This window comes from Xiphophorus maculatus, chromosome 20 (genome assembly GCF_002775205.1).
Source record: "Xiphophorus maculatus strain JP 163 A chromosome 20, X_maculatus-5.0-male, whole genome shotgun sequence".
In the NCBI taxonomy this organism is placed as follows: Eukaryota; Metazoa; Chordata; class Actinopteri; order Cyprinodontiformes; family Poeciliidae; genus Xiphophorus; species Xiphophorus maculatus.
In genome coordinates, this window is record NC_036462.1 from 23,455,575 (window position 1) to 23,476,225 (window position 20,651).

At 39.3% G+C, this 20,651-nt stretch overlaps 1 protein-coding gene across 3 annotated transcripts; it reads right to left on the reverse strand.

Annotated features, from left to right (window-relative positions):
* Nucleotides 1–18: 18 nt before the first annotated feature.
* LOC102231493 (SRSF protein kinase 1-like) lies at nt 19–19,724 on the reverse strand. 3 transcript variants are annotated; one of them, XM_023325374.1, is made up of 16 exons: nt 19,643–19,724; nt 18,996–19,050; nt 11,446–11,573; nt 10,432–10,540; nt 9,556–9,643; nt 9,173–9,260; nt 8,959–9,065; nt 8,642–8,807; nt 7,090–7,115; nt 6,774–6,996; nt 5,256–5,684; nt 4,530–4,624; nt 4,185–4,292; nt 3,497–3,566; nt 1,506–1,598; nt 19–1,285 (listed from the first exon to the last, which is right to left on the reverse strand). In XM_023325374.1, the coding sequence occupies exons 1-16, from the start codon at nt 19,653–19,655 to the stop codon at nt 1,101–1,103; spliced, it is 1,983 nt and encodes a 660-aa protein (XP_023181142.1). In that variant the 5' UTR covers nt 19,656–19,724; the 3' UTR covers nt 19–1,100. The 3 variants fall into 3 exon arrangements, with proteins under 3 accessions (XP_023181142.1, XP_005798040.1, XP_023181143.1); XM_005797983.3 differs by lacking the exons at nt 18,996–19,050; nt 19,643–19,724 and adding an exon at nt 17,123–17,280; XM_023325375.1 differs by lacking the exons at nt 18,996–19,050; nt 19,643–19,724 and adding an exon at nt 13,891–14,206.
* Between the last annotated feature and the right edge of the window lie 927 nt (nt 19,725–20,651).

Consider the following 20,651-nt stretch of genomic DNA (forward strand, 5'->3'; position numbering starts at 1 on the left):
TTCAGTTCACAAGTCAAACTAATTTGGAAAAGTGTTTATTCTTATATTCTACAGGAAGAAATAAAGACGGAAGACATGGACATAAGAAACTTGCATCATTAAACATATGACAACTGTGAAGAAAGTCAAAGCAATAAAATAATATCTGCAATTAGTACAATCTTTTGTTAAACCAGCACATTCATGGGGGTGGGGGGAAGTCTTGCACAGTAGAAGCTAAATTTATTGCCTGATCACACAGAATGGAAAAGTTGTTAAGCCCTTCAGATAAAGCCTCCTTTGCTACTCAGTGTCTTTTTCAGAACCTGCGTCAAGCCAAACTCTTTGGTACGATGTACTGAGCGCTGGTTGCTTATCCATGTGTGGCTGGATTCCAAGTATACCAGTGTTTATAAACCGTCTGCAGAGCTGTCCATCCAGAAGAAAAAAAATCCATTTCACCCTCAAATGCTGAAAAAATGCAAAGTAATGCAGAACCTTGACAATATCTCAAGGGAAAAAAAGCCTGGTTGTCAGTGTACTTTTGGACAGCTGTTATTGATGCACACTGTGTTAAATGTCATATTCTGTGGAGATGTTTGTGTAAAAATGTTTTTAAAAATTTTTTTTATCTTCCTTTTGTTGTTGGTGATGATAAATCTTAAGACTGTTCTTAAAAATCAATGGTAACTTTTTAATCTGATAAGCACTGTGCAGGAGCAAACTGAACAAAGTCTTAGGCCAAAAAGTGTAAAAGCTGGCACATGATGACTGGCAAAGATTTGGCTCAACTGTACGACACCCAATGGATTACTGTTTCACAAAGCTTCTTTCACTTCTGTTTGTGTCAGAAAAGTGCAAATTTTAGTTCTTGAAGAGAAAAAAATGTGCACCAGCGATACACCTGCACTCAGAAAATAATAAAAAAATAAATGCCAATTCTTTCTAAGTACAAGTGTAAGGCGTTGTTGAACGTTTTCCAATTAGTGACAAAGCCTCGACCGCTTTCCTCTCCGTCGTTTGGATGTACTGGCAACCATGAGGGTCCTGCTCGCAGACATGAATGAATTTGCTGGCTGGGTTCTGTCACGATATATAAAAATGGCGGCGGTGTGCAGGCTTTAGGAGGAGAGCCATGGGTGGGAGAGGCACTGGGCCGCCGTGGCCCTCCGTTCAGGCACCAGGTCCAGCATGGGCAGCAGGAAGCTGCTGAAAGAGTGAGCCTCCTCCTTGGACCACTCGTACTTCTCCACCAGGACTTCGAACAGGCCCCACGGCTTCAGCTTGGTGATGTGTCGCAGGTCACCTGGGAGAAACACGTTTCATAAGATTCAATCTCGGTGGACCTTCACAGAGCTGAGCTTCATTTAGTTTTTGCAGGTTCTGTCCTGAGCGGAGCAGATGGCTGCTCCCTTCGAGGCGTCACATGCTTAGCCTGAAATAGCATCTCCTCTCCAAATACCTGAGGATGTTTCAAAGTGAAAGGGGAAGCAGCTCTCCAGCAGACAGCTGGCAGGTGTGTTTACCTTTCTTGGTGAAAAACTCCTTGCAGTATTTGCCCGCCACAATCAGTTTCCGAGGAACCTTGCCAAGCAGCTCAATGATGAGCGCTATGTGATCTGCAGGGAGCAGAGATGTGGAAACGCACGGTGAGTACAGGTGACAAGAATCATCAAATATGAAGCTCCATAAAAAGGAATTGCAACCCTTCAACTTTTTTTCCCCCCACAAACTTAAATGTATGTTAAGGGAACTTTTTAAGCGATCAACACAAAATAGAACAATTGAAAGTAAAGAAACAAAAAACAAAACATGTTTTCAAACAGAAAAATATGCTATAGCAACAGAACCACAACATCAAGAAGAGAAACCCAATCGGATTAATCTGGGCCCGATTGTTAGTTAGTGGGGAAAAATATATATAGGAAATTTTAACCAGTCCCGACTGAAAAAGGTCAACTTTGATCCATGAATATAATTTAACATAACCTTCATTCACCCAACACAAGTCACTATTTAAAATAACTTCTGTTGTGTAAATGAAAATTGCTGATCTGCGACAGCCTTAGAGATCTAAGGGGGCTACACTTGGTATTGGAGTAAAAGGAGGCTGCTTGCAAATGTGTGTCTTTACATTTCAGATTTTTGCTATAAATACTAAAAACCAACATCTTGTTTTCCCTTTAAAAGCACACACACACATATGTCAATCACATAAAGTTCTGATAAAACACACTGAAGTTTGTTGCTGCAAACACACCGTGTTCCAAATTATTAAGCAAGTAATATTTTCTCAGATTTTCTTAAAATCAATGCAAATGATGGTCAGTATAATTTTAAAGTCATGAACTATTACAGTATAAATAACATTTTACTGAACAAAGCTCCCCATGAGAACAGGATTTTTTCCAAAAATAAAAATCTCAAAATGCACCGTTCCGAATTATTATGCACAGCAGATTTTCTAAACATTTTATAAAGAACTGCAAACAGTCATTCTTTGAATGTGCAGCATTAAGTGGTCACATGTACTAAAATCAAAAGCTATTTCAATCAAAAACATCTCAACAGGCCGAGTTACATGTTAACATAGGACCTTCTTTGATATCACCTGCACAATTCTTGCATCTATTGAACTTGTGAGTTTGTGGAAAGTTTCTGCTTGAATTTCTCTGCAGGATATCAGAATACCTTCCCAGATCTGCTGTTTTGATATGAACTGCATTCCACCCTCAGATCTTCTGCGGCTGGGCCCACTGCGACCGGTTCTGCTTGTGAGCTCTGATTAGGGGCGGCTGAATAGTAGGTTCATGCACCTCAAGCCTCTGGAGGATCCTCCACCTTGAGGTTCCAGAGGCACCAGCAGCTTCAAATAACAGTTTGCTGCTTTGTAAGGACATTTTAACAGCTGCTCTCTTAATCCGATGAACTTGTCTAATAGGAACCTTCCTCATTATGACTTTATCTGTACAAATACATCTTTGTTCTGAATCAGCCACAAATCTCTTCACAGTACCATAACACTTCAGTTTTCATTAAATATCTAATGTTTTCATACAGCACTACACTATCTGATGATTTTTGTCAGCAGAGATCCTTTCTCTTTCCCATATTGCTTGAAACCTGTGGCCTCCTTAATAATGTGGAACATCCTTCTTAACTAGATTTCCTTTAATTGAGCTCACCAGACAAAACCCAGCTCTCTGAAATTAATTATAGTGATTCAAAGAGCGCTTAACAAAAACTGTAATCTTTATGACACTTAAATTCAATTTGCATAATAATTTGGAACACGGTGTAAAAGCTAAAGGGGTATAAATAATGTCTGCAAAGTACTTTATGTAGAAAAGAAAGAACTCAATCTTATAGAATAAATATATCTTCGCTTTAATGTTTCCGTCTAGTCACAACTCTTAACAGTTTTAGGTTTTATATACTTCAGATCCCAAATTGAATCCAGTTCCGACACTTAAGCCTGGCAGCCATTTGTAAAGGAACTCCTGTTTTCTGAACCAACCTTCATCTCTGGAGTAGTCCTCTCCAGAGTGCGGTTCAAACAGATAATCTCCAGTAGCAAGCTCGAAGGCCTGACGAAAACAAAACACACATCCAGAATTAAGGAGGGTTTAATTACATGTATACCAGTCAAGACTTTATTCTATTTTGTTTTTTCTGTTTCTGTCTCTGAAAACTTTATATACCAGAAAGTTTCCTGCTAAAAGACAACGCCTAATTATTACATTCAACAATGAAACAGTTACACACACACATATATATATATATATATATATATATATATATATATATATATATATATATCATGTGCCATATATATATATAGATAGATAGCTACAATTATGAATGGATGAATAAAATCCCATTTAAAAAAATTATTCTTTACAAAAATCATTATTTACACCTCTAATATTTCCAATGGAATCAATGGAACCAAAGCATTTATTGTAATACTCGACTATTTTAAGCCAATGTGTTCAGAAATCACAAATTAATGCATTAATTCTTGTTTCTCTGGGTTCAAATATATAATATAAACAATAAAAGTCAATGCTGGAGAATTTACTTTACAGGCTTTTCCCTTTAAAGTTACAGCAGCCTTTCTCTACTGACAGGTTGCTGTAACCTTAACAGAAAGTATCCAGCTTTCATTGCACTGTCCATGCAGTGGTCCTGTGTTTGTGTTTTACCATGCAGGCGGTGCTCCAGATGTCGGCTGGAGTGCTGTAGCCAGCTCCGATCAGAACCTCCAGCGAACGGTATTGCCGTGTCTGGATGTCATCTGTAAAATGTTTGTGCTGCAAAAACAATGCCGACATCTCAGTAAAATTCACAGATCCCAAAATGAACAGATGAGCTACAAGATAAAAAAAAGACTCAAAACGCTTATAATCGACAGAAAGCATGTTGAGGTACTTTTAAAGAATGGCTTGATTTCTGACAAATTACGCCATAAAGACTGACCTGTAGAGGCCCCGCCCACTAACACCTACAAGAAGCTGCCTTGTTGCTGATGGATGCATATTTTTACTCACCACCCAGCAGGCATTGCCAAGGTCAGCGATCTTGACCTGCAGCTTGTCGGCGTTAAGAGGATCCAGGGGGTTTACCAACAAACTGCCTGCTGAGCCTGGCACAGAGCGGAGTCAGAAATCAGACAAAAACAGAGGAGAGACTGGCACGGAGTCTTCTCCATCACCAGAGATTATATAAAAACATGTCCGGGAATTTTACAGAGTGGAACTTGGAGGAAGCTTTTGCTGCAAAGTGTTTGCAGTTTGCATTCATTAGAAAGTTAGTTACAGTGGAGGATTTGATTTAATGTGTGAAGACTAGAAAATAACACATTCATAATGCAGTAGTCTGACTGGACTCAACCCACACAGATTAGAACGTCAGCAAGCTGTTTCTAACCACAGTGAAACATAGCTTAATGTGCATTGATTTGCATATTAAACTCCAATCTGGTTTACATCTGCATTAATTACGTGATTTGTTGTTTTGTTTTGTCTTTAAAGAAAATAATAATACTGCATATTCATTTTACATTTTCTTCATATTCATGGAATTTATCCCAGTCTTGTAGTTTTCAACAGATAAGGGAGTGTACTCAAGACCTTCAATATAAACAGTAAATATTTTTCTAATAAAATTCAGCTGTCTCTGTAGAGAAACAGCACGAGCAAGATGAATTTAGTCAAATCTTAAAAATGTAGGAAAGTAGGCTAAAAGGGAAAACCAATATCTGTTCTGCAACTCACCACTCTGGCTGTCCTCTTCCTCACTCTCCTTTTTGTTCTCCCCTTGAGTCTCCATGTCCTCCATCTTTTTCTCCTGTCTTTCTCTGTCGTTTGGCTCCACGGCGACGTCGGAGCTGAGGGAAGCAGAGGGAGGCTCCGAGGCGGGATCGGCCACTGCAGGTGAGGCGTCACAGGTTTCATGCTCCTCTTCGTTACATATAGAATCTGGAGTCTCTGCATTGGTTTCTGGTTGGTTCGCGTTCTGTTGGTCCTCCTCCTCCTGCTCCTCCACAGACTCCTTGGTCCCTTGTTTTTCTGAACTGTCCTTGTTGTCCGGTGAGGAGGAATGGCCGTTGCAGTTGATCTCCATTTGGTTCTCCTCCGCTGTTGCGCCCGCTTTCTGATGACCTAGCTGAGGTGTCAGAGGAGGCTGCTCGTCAGAAGTGGAGTCTGCCGCAAAAAAAGGGTTTATTTAATAAGACTTTTAATAACACAGTTCTTCATCCAGAACCCTTATGATGAAATATGAAGGTTGAAAAAACTAATTACTGGGCTCCAAAAGACTTGACAGTGGTGTTAAAGTTCATCTGGCCTTACACATACAGGCGGAATTACAATGGCGTGGCTAAAATGGTCCAGTCAAAGTCCAAACAAAGAAATTTGGGGATTGATGTTCACAGACACTCTGACTCAAGATAACTTGTATTAAAAAAACAGCACAGGTTTCCTACACAGAAGGTAAACAGACCTACTTCAAAAAACTTGCAGGTACAGAGAAAAGATATGCATTTGGAAAACATTTTTAAATATGCTACATCATTTTCTTAGCACTGCTTTGAGCTCAGCTGTCACAAAAATTTCCAGGAAAAGCCTAAAAAACTTCTGACTTTACAAGACGTGAATAGGGTCAGGGCACACAGCTGGAGTTTTTGTCGACTTCAAACATTTTTTCTCCACATTCAAATTTAGGAGCATCTGTTCAGTCAACGTTGGTTTTGTCCTGTATTTTACCAGTGTTTAAAGAGTTTCTCTTTGCCTGGGGAATTAACAGGAGCTCATCCTTCAGGCAGGTGAAGATTTAATTTTCACTATGGGTTCCTTGGCAAAACCCATGGAACCCATAGTAAAGAGCAATATTCTGCTCTTTAACAAACAAACTCTCCTCATTCTCATTCCAACAGTGTACAGAAAGATGTTTAGAGTCTGAAATTACAAATATTTTCCACATTTATCCCACAGGAAGAAATGATGAAGATGGGATGGGAAATACTCAGGAAGTGCAAATATTCAACTATTTATGACTTTTTTTCCCCCCATTCTTGATTAAATCTGGGAATTCAGTCAGTCAAAACATATCATATCATATTGTGGATCATATCATATATTGTGGACATTTCCAGACTCTCTAGAAGCCCGTTTTAGCCAATAAAACATTTCTGATAAATTCAGCAGAGCAGATCCTAGTCAGACTTGTGGAGCTGCCGGAAGAGCATATGACTGAGATTCAAAGATAACACCAGATTCAAATCCATTATTCACCTGTGCTTGTGTGGTTAGCAACGTCTTGCAGTGTCGAAGAGACAGGAACAGTAGCTGAGGACGTATCTTCATTAGTCTCCGTCTCATCATCGTCATCGTCTTCCTCTGCACCATCAGGCATAGCACCGCCTTCCATCTCCTGAATCCTCTTCTCAAGCAGCTCTGCTTGTTTCTTTTGCTTTTTCTTCATCTTCTTTTTCTTATTCTTTGACATTTTGGCCATCTATGAATGGAGAACACGCAGTTCTCCAGTCACATTTTACTCCCCGTGTTCTGAGAAATTGTCACATCACGCGATAAAAGGGAGAGAACTTACCGTTTTGGGTGCCGGCGCTGTACTCACTGCAGGAGAAGGGAAACATCAAAGGGTAATAATATTGAGTGATGCGCAGCACATTCATAGCCGTTCTATAGTGAGTATTTTGTTCTGGTGGCTGGGTTTTGCTAACACACTGCCTCTGTGGAGGCTCAAGAGTCTCATAAACTTCTCCGAGTGAGTCGATGACAGCCGCAACCAATCCAGTGGTGACTCATAGCGAGACGGAGCTCAGCTCGCCGCTTTTATTAGAAGCAGCTTTTTATTCAAAACACGCAGCATCATCAAATACAGTACCACTACAAACTATGTCGCTTTCTTAGAAAACCAACAATATGTGTAGAAAAATAACTTTGGTTAAGACATCAGAGATCACAAAAACTGAAACAAAGGTTGTATTGACGAAAATATTGATGCTGGACAAATATTTTATTATATTGGATGTTATTGATTAAGTAGGGCCCAAAAATTGCTTGGGTCCTACAAGAGAATTTTATACCAGAAAAGTTTCCACATGTTTGCTCAACGCATGTCAGTTTTACAAATAAAACTGTGATAGACCACTGTGCTGGTCTATCACAGTGGTGCCCAGTTCCACTGTCTGGACATAGGGACATAAAATCCCATTAAAATAAATTGAAGCTTGTGGTTGGATTGTAAAAAAAATATTTAAGGGGGGTTGAAAACTTTAGATAAGGCACTGCATATACATGTAGCAATCCATATTCGAAGGATCTAAAAAAAAACAAACAATTATTTGTCGCATTGATTACTGCAACATTGTCTTCACAGGTCTGCCTAAAAAAAATAAAAATAAAAAATAAAAATCAGTCAGCTGCAGCTGATCCAGAACCCTGCTGCTCACATTCTCACTAAAACCAGGAAGTTAGAGAACATCTCACCAGTTTTAAAGGCCTTACACTGATATCCTGTAGCTCAGAGAATAGACTTTAAAATACTGTTTATAAATCACTGAATGTATTGTGGCTTTACACCACAATACATTAAAGATCTGCTGCTGTTTATCAACCTTCCAGATCTCTCAGGTCTTCTGGTTCTGGTCTGCTCTGCATCCACAGAACCAGAACCAAACGAGGAGAAGCAGCTTTCAGCATCTATGCACCACAAATCTGGAACAAACGTCCATAAAATTGTATAACAGCTGAAACAATGAATGCCTTTAAATCTAGACTAAAATCCCAGCTGTTTAGAGTTGCTTTTGAAACCTAATCATGAAACACTAATCAATAATCTGATGTGCAAAATGTAATGTTGACGACTGTGAGACTTTGTAATTTTGCCTTTTTATGATTTAAAGCACTTTGAAATGCCTTGTTGCTCAAAGGTGCTATACATATAAAATTTGATTTATAGACTTAGACTTAGACTGACTTTATTGTCATTTTGCATGCACAGGGCGTATACAGAACGAAATTTCGTTATTGATCGAAACGTATTAATAACTAAAGTTCTGAATTAAAGCCCCTTCTCACTCATTATAAGTCGATGGGTCCACATTTTTGTTAAAGTGTGAAACATAAGAAATGGTTACCTGCAGATCCAGATGGAGGTGGAGCACCAGACTTCTGCCATTGTGTCGCCTCGGCAGCCATCTTCTTAATGTAGGGCTCGTTGACAGTCAGCAGAATGTTTTCAGGCTTGATGTCTGTATGAATGATTTTACACTTGGCGTGGAGGTAGTCTAGGCCCTGCAAAACCTGCAGAAGAGTCGGATGATAACGAAGCGTTTTCTGGATAAAATGTGTTCAAATGCAGTTCAGGGGAATAAGCCCGGTGTGATATATGTGAATGTTTTGTAACAAGGATTACTTTTAGATCAACCACATTTTGAGCGTTGCAATTCTCTACCTGTCGTATGATGCTTTTCACACAAGGCTGGGGCAGGCCTTGATAATTTGATTTTATAATCCACTTCAGAAGGTGGTAGCCCAGGACCTCAAACACCATACACACATCTGAAGAAATCCAAGTCAAGGAAACCTCAGCATAAAATTATTAAAAATCTGCAGCCTTTAATTATCTGTAACAATCAACGACAGATTCATAATTAAGTAGAGGATACGAGTTCCATTCATCCCAGAAATCTTGAAGTCATCTAGCAGCTGCACCACTTTCTCTCTGTTGGGATCTCTGGGATCCGTGTTTCTCACCTGGAAATCATCAATGAGGCATGTGGGAACGTCACAAAGTGGAGCATAAGTGATAATATTAGGTTGAACGTATACATTTTCACCAAATGTTTACCGTACATGTACTGTATATAAAGATGTGCATCTCACTTTTCTTCAATCACATTAAATAGTTCAAATAAATAATAGTATAGGTAAATTTATGGTCTAAAAAAATAAGTGAAATTAAGCCTAATTAAGATGGCGAGGAAAAACGACAGATTTGTTTTTTCTGTAAACACTTGAATAAAGTATATACTGTATCTTTGTTCCTTACAGATTTCAGCAGCTTGATTTCATCCAGCGCAGTCTCTGTGTAATGTTCAGCACTTTTAACAACCTTCATGGCCACAAATCGCTTCTCCCTGAGAAAAAAACAAAATGAAAATACAATACATTAGAAATAGGCATCAATACATCACAAAAAAAAAATTAAGTGTCATAATAAAGTGACACCTATAGCTAAAATGAAGTGGAAACTAATAGGACAATATTGCAGTTGGGTCAGATTTAAAGTCTGCAAAAAAAAAAAACCCAAAAACTGTCAGAACTCTGATGTAGAAAGGTGGACGCCTCTGAGCCACCCAGAGTTCAAAGTACAACATGGCTGCTCCCCATACAAAACAGAAAGTTGCCGGTATATATTATTTATTAGCACTTCTGATGGTTTGTACAGTATGTCATTAACCTACAAACACAGAGTACTGGACTACTTTTACTTATGAAAATGTTTCCTTAGACACAAAAAACAGACTTCCTGATGAAAGCTGCTGGAATGATGAAAGCAGTCCAGCAGCTTTATCTATTACAAACATTTTTAAAAAATCATATCCGTCTTAACAGCACTTAGTCACCCCTACTGGTTCTTCCACTTGCAACCAAAACATGCTCAGCTTGGGTGCGGCGTCAATTCTAGATCTGAAGCTCCTGTTTCTAAGAAACAATGCACTGACTCTAGCTGGCAGAACAGGCCGCCACTGCAGCTTCTAGTTTCTGTGACATACCCTACAGTTTTGTCAAATACCCAAATTTTTCTTTGTGTGTGAATTTAAGACAACTGCTTACAAATAAATCCTGAACCTGCTAACCAGCATGTAAAAATGAGTCCTGCTCATTTTTATTTCTCTTTCCTTAAACTGATGAGCAGACTTACTGGATGTCCCAGGCCAGCCACACGGTGGAGAAGTGACCCCACCCCAGCTTACGGATCACATGGTATCTTCCATTGAACAGGTCGCCAATCTTCACATGATGATATCCACCTGAACAAACACATACGCAAAATGGAAGACCGGGTGAAATTATGTTGTGGTTTCCATGTGCAGTAAAATCAGGAGTAGTGTGTTTAACTTGTATGTGGATTAAAACAACTAGAATCCATTTTAAAAATCCAGTTTAGTGGGTTTTTATGAATAAAACCTCTAAATTGAGAAGGATCTAATTATGGAAGCTGGAAGAAAATCAGAAACGACACTAAAGGAAGGATGAAGAGATAGACATACAGAAAGGATGTGGGACACAAGGAAGGGACAGAGGCAGGCCACAATTACCAAATGAATGAAATGGGGCCAGAGATGTGGATGGAACAACAGAAGGAAAAAAGGAAATTAGTGAGAGAACAAAAAAAGGATGGAAAGAAGGAACGACTTTTGGCAGGAAGAAGAACAAAAGGAAAGACGAAGGCTCATAAACTTTAGATGTTTGTTTGAGGAACCAAGACGAGATGGAAATCAAATCCCAGACAGTGTAGGAGCCATGATGTGTTACTTGGTGTGGGCAAAAACACTTTACTTTCTCCAGCTTATTATCTTTATCCCATAGTTACGATCCAAGTAAACCAACAACTCATAACTAATAAAAAAAAATGGACAAAAAGTTGAAGAGAGGGGGCGTGTAAGGAGACAGTCTGTTGTCTGAGTCAAAGGAAAATTTATTAGACCAGAAAGTACAACAGACTATTCCCTGGTTTAAAAGTCGAGAGTCAGCAGAAATCCATCAATAAAGACTAAAAAATGTTTTTATCAGTCCAGCAGCTTTATCAATCACAAACATTTTTAAAAAATTATTTCAATCTAGACCAAAATAATTTTCCTCTGAGAAGCTAGAACCTATTTAATTTCATCATGCAGATGCAGAAGTGATTTCTGAAGATCAAAAGAGACCCTACCCCTGCAGTAATCGTTGGGATCCTCCTGTTCGTCGTCGTCGGAGCCCAGAATCTCCTCATCCTGCTCCGGAAGGGGAGCTTCTCCCTGACCCTGCAGAGATGCCCCGCCGCGACCATGAGGCTCTGGCCTGATTGGACGACAACAAACAGCATGCTGAGAACAGTACTGGGAGGTCTGATAAAGTTTAAAGTAGAGCAAAATTTTGTAAAGGCTGTTTACAGAGTGAAATATTTGAGTTGTACACCATAAAAATAGGAATTAATTTTACACCATTTCAAAAATAAGGAGGCAAGAACATAACCCAATTTCTTTGGCAGTTGATTATTTGGGTCTTTGTTTGCAAGTAAAAGGCCTAATGAAATCCAGAATGAATGACTAGTCTTTTTTTGATTGATTAATGAGTAATCAATCAAACAGCTGCAGCTGATCCAGAATGCTGCTGCTCACATTCTCACTAAAACCAGGAAGATGGAGCACATAACACCAGTTTTAATGTCCCTATACTGGCTCCCTATAGCTCAAAGAATAGACTTTAAAATACTGTTGTTAGTTTACAAATCACTAAACGGTTTAGCACCACAATACATTAAAGATCTGCTGCTGTTGTATGAACCTTCCAGACCTCTCAGGTCTTCCGGTTCTGGTCTGCTCTGCATCCCCAGAACCAGAACCAAACAAGGAGAAGCAGCATTCAGCATCTATGCACCACAAATTTGGAACAAACTTCCAGAAAACTGTAAAACAGCTGAAACACTGACTTCCTTTAAATATCCACTAAAAACCCACCTGTTTAGGATTGTATTTGAAATGTAATCAATTACAAGTTTATTGATGTAACTTGACTTAATGATTGATTCTATGTTGCATTGTGATTCTGTGTTTGTAATGATGTAAAGCACTTTTAAATGCCTTGCTGCTGAAATGTGCTATACAAATAAAATTTGATTTGATTTTTGATTTGAGTAGTACCACCACCCCAAACAAACGCTGTAAAAAAAAAAAAGAATTATTGACAAATGTGTAACCTGATACACAGAAAGTAGTTTTTTTACAGTACAAAAATTTTTTAATTTTTTAAAAACAAACATTCTTCAAACATAAATACATAGACCAAATGACATTTTTAAGAGGCCTTCATCTAATTGTGACATTAATGACATAGATTTCACCTGTTAATCCCTTTGCTTAAATTATTCACTCCTTTACTTTAGTGCAACATACAAAGTTGACAGAATTTTCTTCTCTTGACGTCAGAGTCTAATCGGAGGTTGTTTTGAAATGAGGTACAAAATCTGCACGTAAAATCTAAGCCTTCCAAGATATGCGATATATTACCAAATAAAGAGCAAGGCTTGGTAGATTTTATTTTTGAAAGAAAATGGAAAAAAAACAACCCACAAATGTCTTTTTGACAAACTTGAAGTGTTTTCATAATGAGGGAAACACTTCTACACAGTATAATTAAATGTTAAAGATCAGCCTTACACTCACTCCTGATTAAGATAAAGTAAAGATTGTTCAGGAGACCTCAGTCCTGACCTCAAGTGCAAGTTGAGTCTACAGTCATTAGAGTCCAAGTCAAGTCTGAGGACTTTGAACAAGACTCAAATCTAAGTCGCAGATTGAAGTCAGATGATCCAGCTACCTCTACGTGACCAGATCGTCAGCACATTTTAATACTTTAGAATCTATTATCGCTATGGCGACCACCCAAACCCCTGCGTCACCTCAGTATCTACACAACAGCACCCGTTATTATTAGACCTCGCACCAAACACCTTATATCTTCTTAAAATTCCTGCTGCAGTAAATTCCTGAGTAAGTGAGGACATGATGTCAACTACAGCCGCTGTGAGTGAGTGAGTGAGTGAGTGAGTGAGTGAGTGAGTGAGTGAGTGAGTGAGTGAGTGAGTGAGTGAGAGGGGTGGTGTCCTTGCACTGGAGGACAGCACACCTCTGCAGGACGGAAGCAAAAGATAAATCATGGCGATACTCTGACTTGACAGGTAGTTCTGAATAAAACCTAACCTTTCTTCTATTACAGACTTACAACAGAGGTTTCATTTATCATTTCTGAAATTTTCTAGTAAATTAATCGGCGTAGGGTATTATTAAAACATAAAATCCCCCTCTAAACCAGTGTCCAAGAAAAAGGAGTGCAGACTACAAAGACAGGCGAATTTGGATGTTTACATCACAGACAATTGATGCCAAAACATCCACGATTGTGATTTTCCGAGGTGTGTATGATGTAAATTAGAGACTTTGTCACTTGTTATTTCCACTTAGAGGAGACAGTTCAATGCCTCCTAATCACACAACACCAGGGTACTTCAAGGACTTCTGCAACACTGAAGATACTTGTACCCTTCCTCTTTCTGACAGCCAAAGCCTGAAGGGTGCTACAGCTCTTCAATCCACCACTACAACAACACGCATCCTACCTGCAAGATGCACGTATGCCCATGGGACAAGAAGCGAGGAGGTAGACCAGGTACTGAAAAAGCCTCTCACTCCATTCGCCCGAAGAGCAAAATGTGACGGAGGTCCAGAAGTGGAAAAGTAGATAGGAGGCAGCAAAAGCAGTCTGAGCTGATGACTGAAAAGCCAAGGAGACAGCAGGAGGGGGAGAGAAGAGAGGAGGAGAGTGGGAAGGCGAGATGTGGCGAGGCTGAGCTGCAGACCGAGTCCCGAACTGCAGGCCTCCACTACATGCTGCGATTCTCGCTCACTTTCTGCTCTCTCCCACAGTCACTGCCTCTCCATCGCTCCGTCTGACCGAGATCTCTCCTTGGCTGTCGTCAGCGTTTGGCCCCGCCCCCCTCTCTCTGACAGCTGGAAGATGATTGGGGGAAAGACCCCAGCACTGCATTGCAGGTGAGGTGCGACATCAGTGCCCCTCCTGATCCGACCAAACACCGTACTCCTCTGCCCCCAGACAGTCCATCACCACCAGCTTCAATGCGTGGCCTTTATTAGCTAAATGACCAAGAAATACACCTCTTCTCTCCAATCCGGACCCAGAATGGGCTTTTCTAACCGTGACAGGTCTTACTTTACGTGTTTCACCTCACATATCTTGAAATATTTCTCAGAAGAAATCCACCTCGCATGCACTTTCAAAAGAAACGCAATCGACAGCCACTGTACACAATTTCAAATAACTTTTTTGACAGGTCGTCATCCAATTGCTCAGTTAGTTGAAGATATGCTACTTTTATGTTGCACACTTATTTTGTGGGGATAACAGTCTACGTGAGAGACCCACAGCATCATAGATCAGCAAAAAATCTTTAGATATGTTTATTTAAAAGAAAAGAAAAGTTAGTGGCATCAACAATTGTACCACTAGTAAATGAGTCAAAAACAATTTCTTTATACATGATTTTCACCCTTTAAATAAATGTACTTCCTTTAATGGTGGGATTTTTGTAAACAATCATGTAAGACTACAAAGTAAAATATTTCATTTCGTTTTTGTCCAAACTTGCTCTTCTCAAGCAAGAATGGAAACACTGACATTTTATCAGTAACCCAAGATTTTGGCACTTTGAACCTAACAATTCTGTTTGTTTTTTTTAATCTAAATACATTTTATTTGGGTCTTGCAAAAAGCTGCTCTATCAAGAACAGAAGTAAAGATGTAAAACGTATTTTCTTGGTGAACAACACTTTTTATGCAGAAAAGAGAAACAACATTTCCCCTTGAAGCCAAGAACTTGGTGTCCGCTGTGTGTGTATGTGTGTTTCAGGCTGTTACACACACAAACGCACACCCACACACACACTGGCTCTTTGTAAATAGCAGATACTTCCTCTCCCCTTGTTTAACCTTGACCATAATGCCTCTCTTTTTCTGAAAACTTAATCTAAACTAAAGGTTCAAGCCCTAGCCACTAAAACGAACAGACTATGAGTTTCTTTGTTTGCATCTCAGTTTGTGTGATTGGTGCACTGAGCCTGCTGCAGGCAGGGAGTAAATAAAAGAGGAATTGCAGATACAGCAGAGACAAGCACAAGCTGCAGCTTAATGCTTTCCATCACTTCTGACTTTGTCACAACAATCATAAATGTAGGATTAGTCAAAGTAACAGCACATATGATGTCTTTAAATTAGAGTCTTAGAGGGAACTAATTTTTTTGTCAGCTGATTTAGTAAACCAAATCTTGAATGTTTAGAGAGAAACAAAATACAGTTTGTGTGAGCAAAGAAAAAACGAGAATAAAAAATGCAAAAAACTGGCAAAGGCCAGGTCACGAGCTAAATGATGTGCTAACTGGATCTCAACGTCATTATGGAATAAACATTTATATAGACTTATTTTTTTTAAATACAGAACTTATTCAGGCTGCTCTGTGAATTTAGTTCAGAATAGTTGGTGAACTATGAAAACAAACTGACACAGTTTTACCCTGTGTGAAACTTAGAAGTAGTTCTTGTTCAAGTTGAACTTGCACTTTTTCTACTAAGATTCATCAACCCCAGTCAGGGATAAAATGGCAAAACTAACTCACAACCTCTTAACATATCCACTACTCTTGAAAACATGCGACATGAGAGCCTGTCGCCATCTCCTGCTTTCAAAGCCATTCGGCCACACTCGGATCAGAGAAGTAGGACAAAAACCCCCAAAACAAAACAAGGTGCAGAAGAAGACATTGCTCCTGACGATGGAGCTGAACCAGAAACACTGCTATCCCGGCTCCCCTCCCTTCAAGTAAAATCAATACAAAGTGCCTGACAAGCAGAATGAAGGTACGATGCACACAAAGTGTAAATGAAGGTGGCAATAAAGCATTGCCCTTCAGCACTCCAAGCCTCACTGAAGGAATAAAGGGAGACTAAAAACAACATCATGCAAACTTTAAAAAATTGGGATCAAATTGATTTCCACGTTGACCTCAACTAGCATCTTACTGAAAGCAGAGCAATCAAAACAGAGACTCCTAACTCCACTGAGGGTTTTCTTAGTTCATAAAAACAACAGCTCTTTGTTAAACACAAACCAAGGTTTAAGGCTTGAAGTCATCCATCAACTCCTTAAAATAATAATAATACAAATCAGGGCAAACATTAATATTTCTACCACAAACAGGAAAGAAAAGGGAGAAAGAGTTGCTGCGAAACCTGCAGTGTACCGATCTGGTGCTGTAGAGGGCTGCAGATGAGAAAAGAGTTGATGGGTTATGTAATAAAAAAAAACACAGCTAGTGCTGGGAGAGAAGCAGCAGAGATGAAAGCTAAACATAACACGGAGCAATAGCACTGGTAGAAACTCGGCGTACTCCTACATCTGCGCCTCAGCTATAACTGCATTGATAAAAATTTGAAGCAGGAAAGTTAAAGAAACAGGTGGGGGCTTTTTATCCCAGGGATGTGGAAAAAATTTTTAATAAAATATGCTCTTTGAAAAGCTGGAGGCACAAATCCACAAGAGACACAATCGGTCCTGTTCTCCCACACCAAGCAGAATACATTAGCAGGTAATGAGGTGATCAGTGAGGCTGCAGCCGTCTGTCAAAGCGCCTGAATGAAAAAATACATCATCCTAGCATTAAGCCATGTCAGGCTCAGCGTAAACCATCAGAGCTCCAACAAAAATAACAAAAACAAGTTGAAATTTTTAACTTCTTCAACTGGTTTCTCCTCCAAATGCATGCATAAAAGCTACTCACTTCCATGTCAGCCCACTGGCAAGTTTCACCACAGCTGTATTGATGGAGAAGATCCAGTCCAGGAGCCACATGACAGAGAAGACACAACTAGGTCGTTTTTTTTTTTTGTCTTAAACACTGACCGGAAAGGCCAATAGCTAGGTGTTTGGAATTATGTCTAGTCTCAGTTGTGATGAGGACTGCACTATTCACCCGCTGCTCTTTGAATGCACTGTGGCTGCTGCTGAGTCCCTTTCGCCACAGCAGGCACAAAAAGAGCGAGTGGGAGGGAAGGAGCAGGGGGCAGGAGAAGTCTTAGAGGGAGGCTGAATAACACTAGTCTGCTGCCAGCTATTCATAACAGAAAAAAAATTATTTTCAATTAAAAATGCAATCCAATCGCTGTTTCACATGTTAGTAGTGTGGTGAGAGGAATGGCAATACTGTTGCAATATTATTTGAGAAAATTATGAGTCCAGAAGCAGAGCAGGATGCTTTGGGATGTTTTCGCTCCACAAGCTCTAAAGCTGCATGTTGTTGGACAGTTTCTAACGACATGGAGCGGCATTTTAAAGTGAAACAATAAGTGGTCAACTGAAAGCTTTGCTTTAACTGTATACCATGTGCTCTCTCTCTCTCTCTCTCTCTATATATATATATATATATATATATATATATATATATATACCCTTTAGATCTACTGTCATCTGTTACCAAACATAATCAAGAAAAACGGCTAACCTGGAGAACAACAAATACAAGCGTATTTCAATAAATCTGAATGTAATTGAAAAGTTACACACCAACATTATATACATTAAAGAAAGTTTTTATTAATACAGTTAAAATTCCTCATCTTGGAAGATTGGATATTACATAAACCCAATAAAAATATTTTTATACAGACTTTTTATGCTATAAACTACAATCACGTAGAGGCTACTGAATTGGTCCAGTAAACACTCTCAAAGCCCTCGACAATGAGGCGTAATCAGTTGATTGGCTGAGTGCAAACATATAAATGGAAAGTTGAGTGGAAGGAAAAAGTATGGTGTAAAAAAAAAAAGTGGACAAGACTGACAACAGCTTTGAGAGGTAGCTAAGTTCATTCAAGAGTTTGTGGGAGAGTCTGTGTTTTAAAAGCCATCACTCACACTCACACACACACACACGCACACACACACAGATACAAATGTATCCTGAACTACTATTGTTCTGTTCCTCGTATCTCACCACTCCTGAACTAAAGACATAACTAATGAAAAAAAAACCACACTGGACTGCTGTGTAGTTATCCAAATGTTCTGTTCAGATAAAAATAAATGTTTCATTTCATGTGGAAATCAAGGTCTCAAGAGTCTGGAAGAAGACCAGACTGGCACCGCATCAGAGTTGTTTGAGGTCTGGTGTGATATTTCAGTAATAATGAGGGAAGCCGTGTCATCTATTGGTGTTAGTCCACTGCGTTTTAGTCAAGTTTAAAGTCAGCAAAGTCATTTTACAGGTACTCAGATGTTGCAGTCTTCCCGCTGCTTCCCCTATGGTGATGCTCATTTTATTTTTCAGCAGGACTGAAAAGAATTTAACATTCAGTGAGAAACTAAACTGGCAGTTTTCATTAGTGTCATACTTATTAAAGCGGACAGAAATACACTGTCGGAAATATATCACACTATGTGCAATAAATCTATATCCGTTTCTCTTTATAAACTGATTCTTTGGGTGGGGGGGGGAGTGAGTCACTTTTGGAAAATATTCAAATTATTTAGGCGCACCTGAGTTTCCCTGTCTGTTGTGATCACAAAGCGCTTTCTAAACTTCCTGCTCTGCCTCTTGAACAGAGTAAAGAAACCCATTATGTGTAAATAAATAAAAAAGGAAGTTTTCTGGTTACTTTTTGCCAGGTTTCCTCGGCTTCGTCCTCTTTTTCCTCGCTTGGATCGCGAGAACTAAAAAAAAAGGCATAAAGACAACAGGTCTGAGACAAAAACACGCTGTTATGTTTGTGTGACAGAGATAACACGAGTCCGCGTTTTTTCCGAGCTGTTACCCCAGATCTCAGTAAAAAGATTAGCTACTTTTCTGAGGTGTAACAAAATTCACAATGACGGCAAAATGAGAAACTATGCAGTTAGCAGGTTACTTGGCTTAGCGGTGTATTGTGGGTATTGTTAATCTAGCTAACAGCAACTTCGAACGTTTCGCTGCGAAAATACTAATCACCACAAACAGTCCTTTCATTATTTTTAAGCATTTGTCACAGTACGACGTATATATCTTCTCGCGGACTGCGATAACAAAATGTATTGGGACAAAACTGTGCACAATCATGTGAAGCTAAAGCTAACATAACGTTACCACAGAAAACACACAGCAGAACGCATGGTACACTTGTACTCTAACCGGTAGTTACGTAGTTTGTTGAACATTTGCTAAATCTATTTAAGCAGAAATTAATCGGCGATAAGCGTCTAATGCTAATGCGTTGTGAGTAACAGGTTCAACAAGTAAAAAGCATTTTGGTTTAGTTAGCAGCGTTACCTTTTCTTTCCATGCTGAACAACCAGTCAAGTGCTGCGTTCAGTGGCTGTTGGAACTGCCTGAAAGGAGGTATGAGCTGTAGAGGGCGCTGTGTTCGGAAACTGTAATTTCCTCGACTCTTACTTATGTGAATTGTTTTGGCTAATCTTAATATTTTTAAATATATTTTTATATGAATTTTTGTCCCTTTGAGTTTTTGTCGGTTTTTTTCCGACATTTACGGAGGACAGTATGACCTCATGTAACGATCCATCAGAACGTCACCAGTCAAATAACGTTTGGTCATATCTGCCTTAAATCAACAGGCCCAAACAAAACTCAGAACCTACGTTGCTTGCCAACCGCCATTAAAAAAAAAAGAACTCAGAACCAAAATAAAAGGGAGCAGCAGAGTGTAATATATGCTTTCGAATAACAATGACCAAAATGTAGCTTATTTTGTATCAACTACCAGCATTTTCCCACCGTCTCCTCCAACGCTTGCGGAAAACTGCAGACGCATTTAAATGTACAGAATCACCTAATTGCTTTAAATAAATCAAAAGACTGCAGTAGTGATCAACCTACTGCCTACAAATAATTTGATTATGCATCAATTTGTGGAGGTAGGAACAGCAGACTATCTGTGCTCAAACGGATTAAATAATTAACATTATAGCACTTGCACACAATTAATTTTGTAACTCCAATTTGTCTTGCGTGAAATGGATTTCTATAAATAGGATTCTTATCTAACTGCGAGACCAAGAAGTTGCCGAGTGCAATGTTAAAGCTGCGATCAGTCAGCCTAAACCGCTGAGGCATCCAAAAAGGACCCATTTCATATCTATTTAATACCTTTAAAGGTGCTCAGCCACAATGCAAACAATGTAAAAAGCGTCCTTTTGTTTAGTTAATGACATGCATTATAAAATACGTGGTGTGGAGGGAAAAAAATGACTCGAGTTCTCTAAATAAGAGATTACGTTATGCTGCCCCCATGTGGTGTCATGTTAACCACCAAACCTCA

Coding starts and splice junctions, on each gene's coding strand:
- LOC102231493 (XM_005797983.3), bottom strand. CDS start 17,193: ATGTGGCTCCTGGACTGGATCTTCTCCATCAATACAGCTGTGGTGAAA. Junction 11,574..17,122: donor GCCAGTGGGCTGACATGGAA/GTGAGTAGCTTT, acceptor TCGTCCAATCAG/GCCAGAGCCTCATGGTCGCG. Junction 4,293..4,529: donor TTGGCAATGCCTGCTGGGTG/GTGAGTAAAAAT, acceptor TTGTTTTTGCAG/CACAAACATTTTACAGATGA.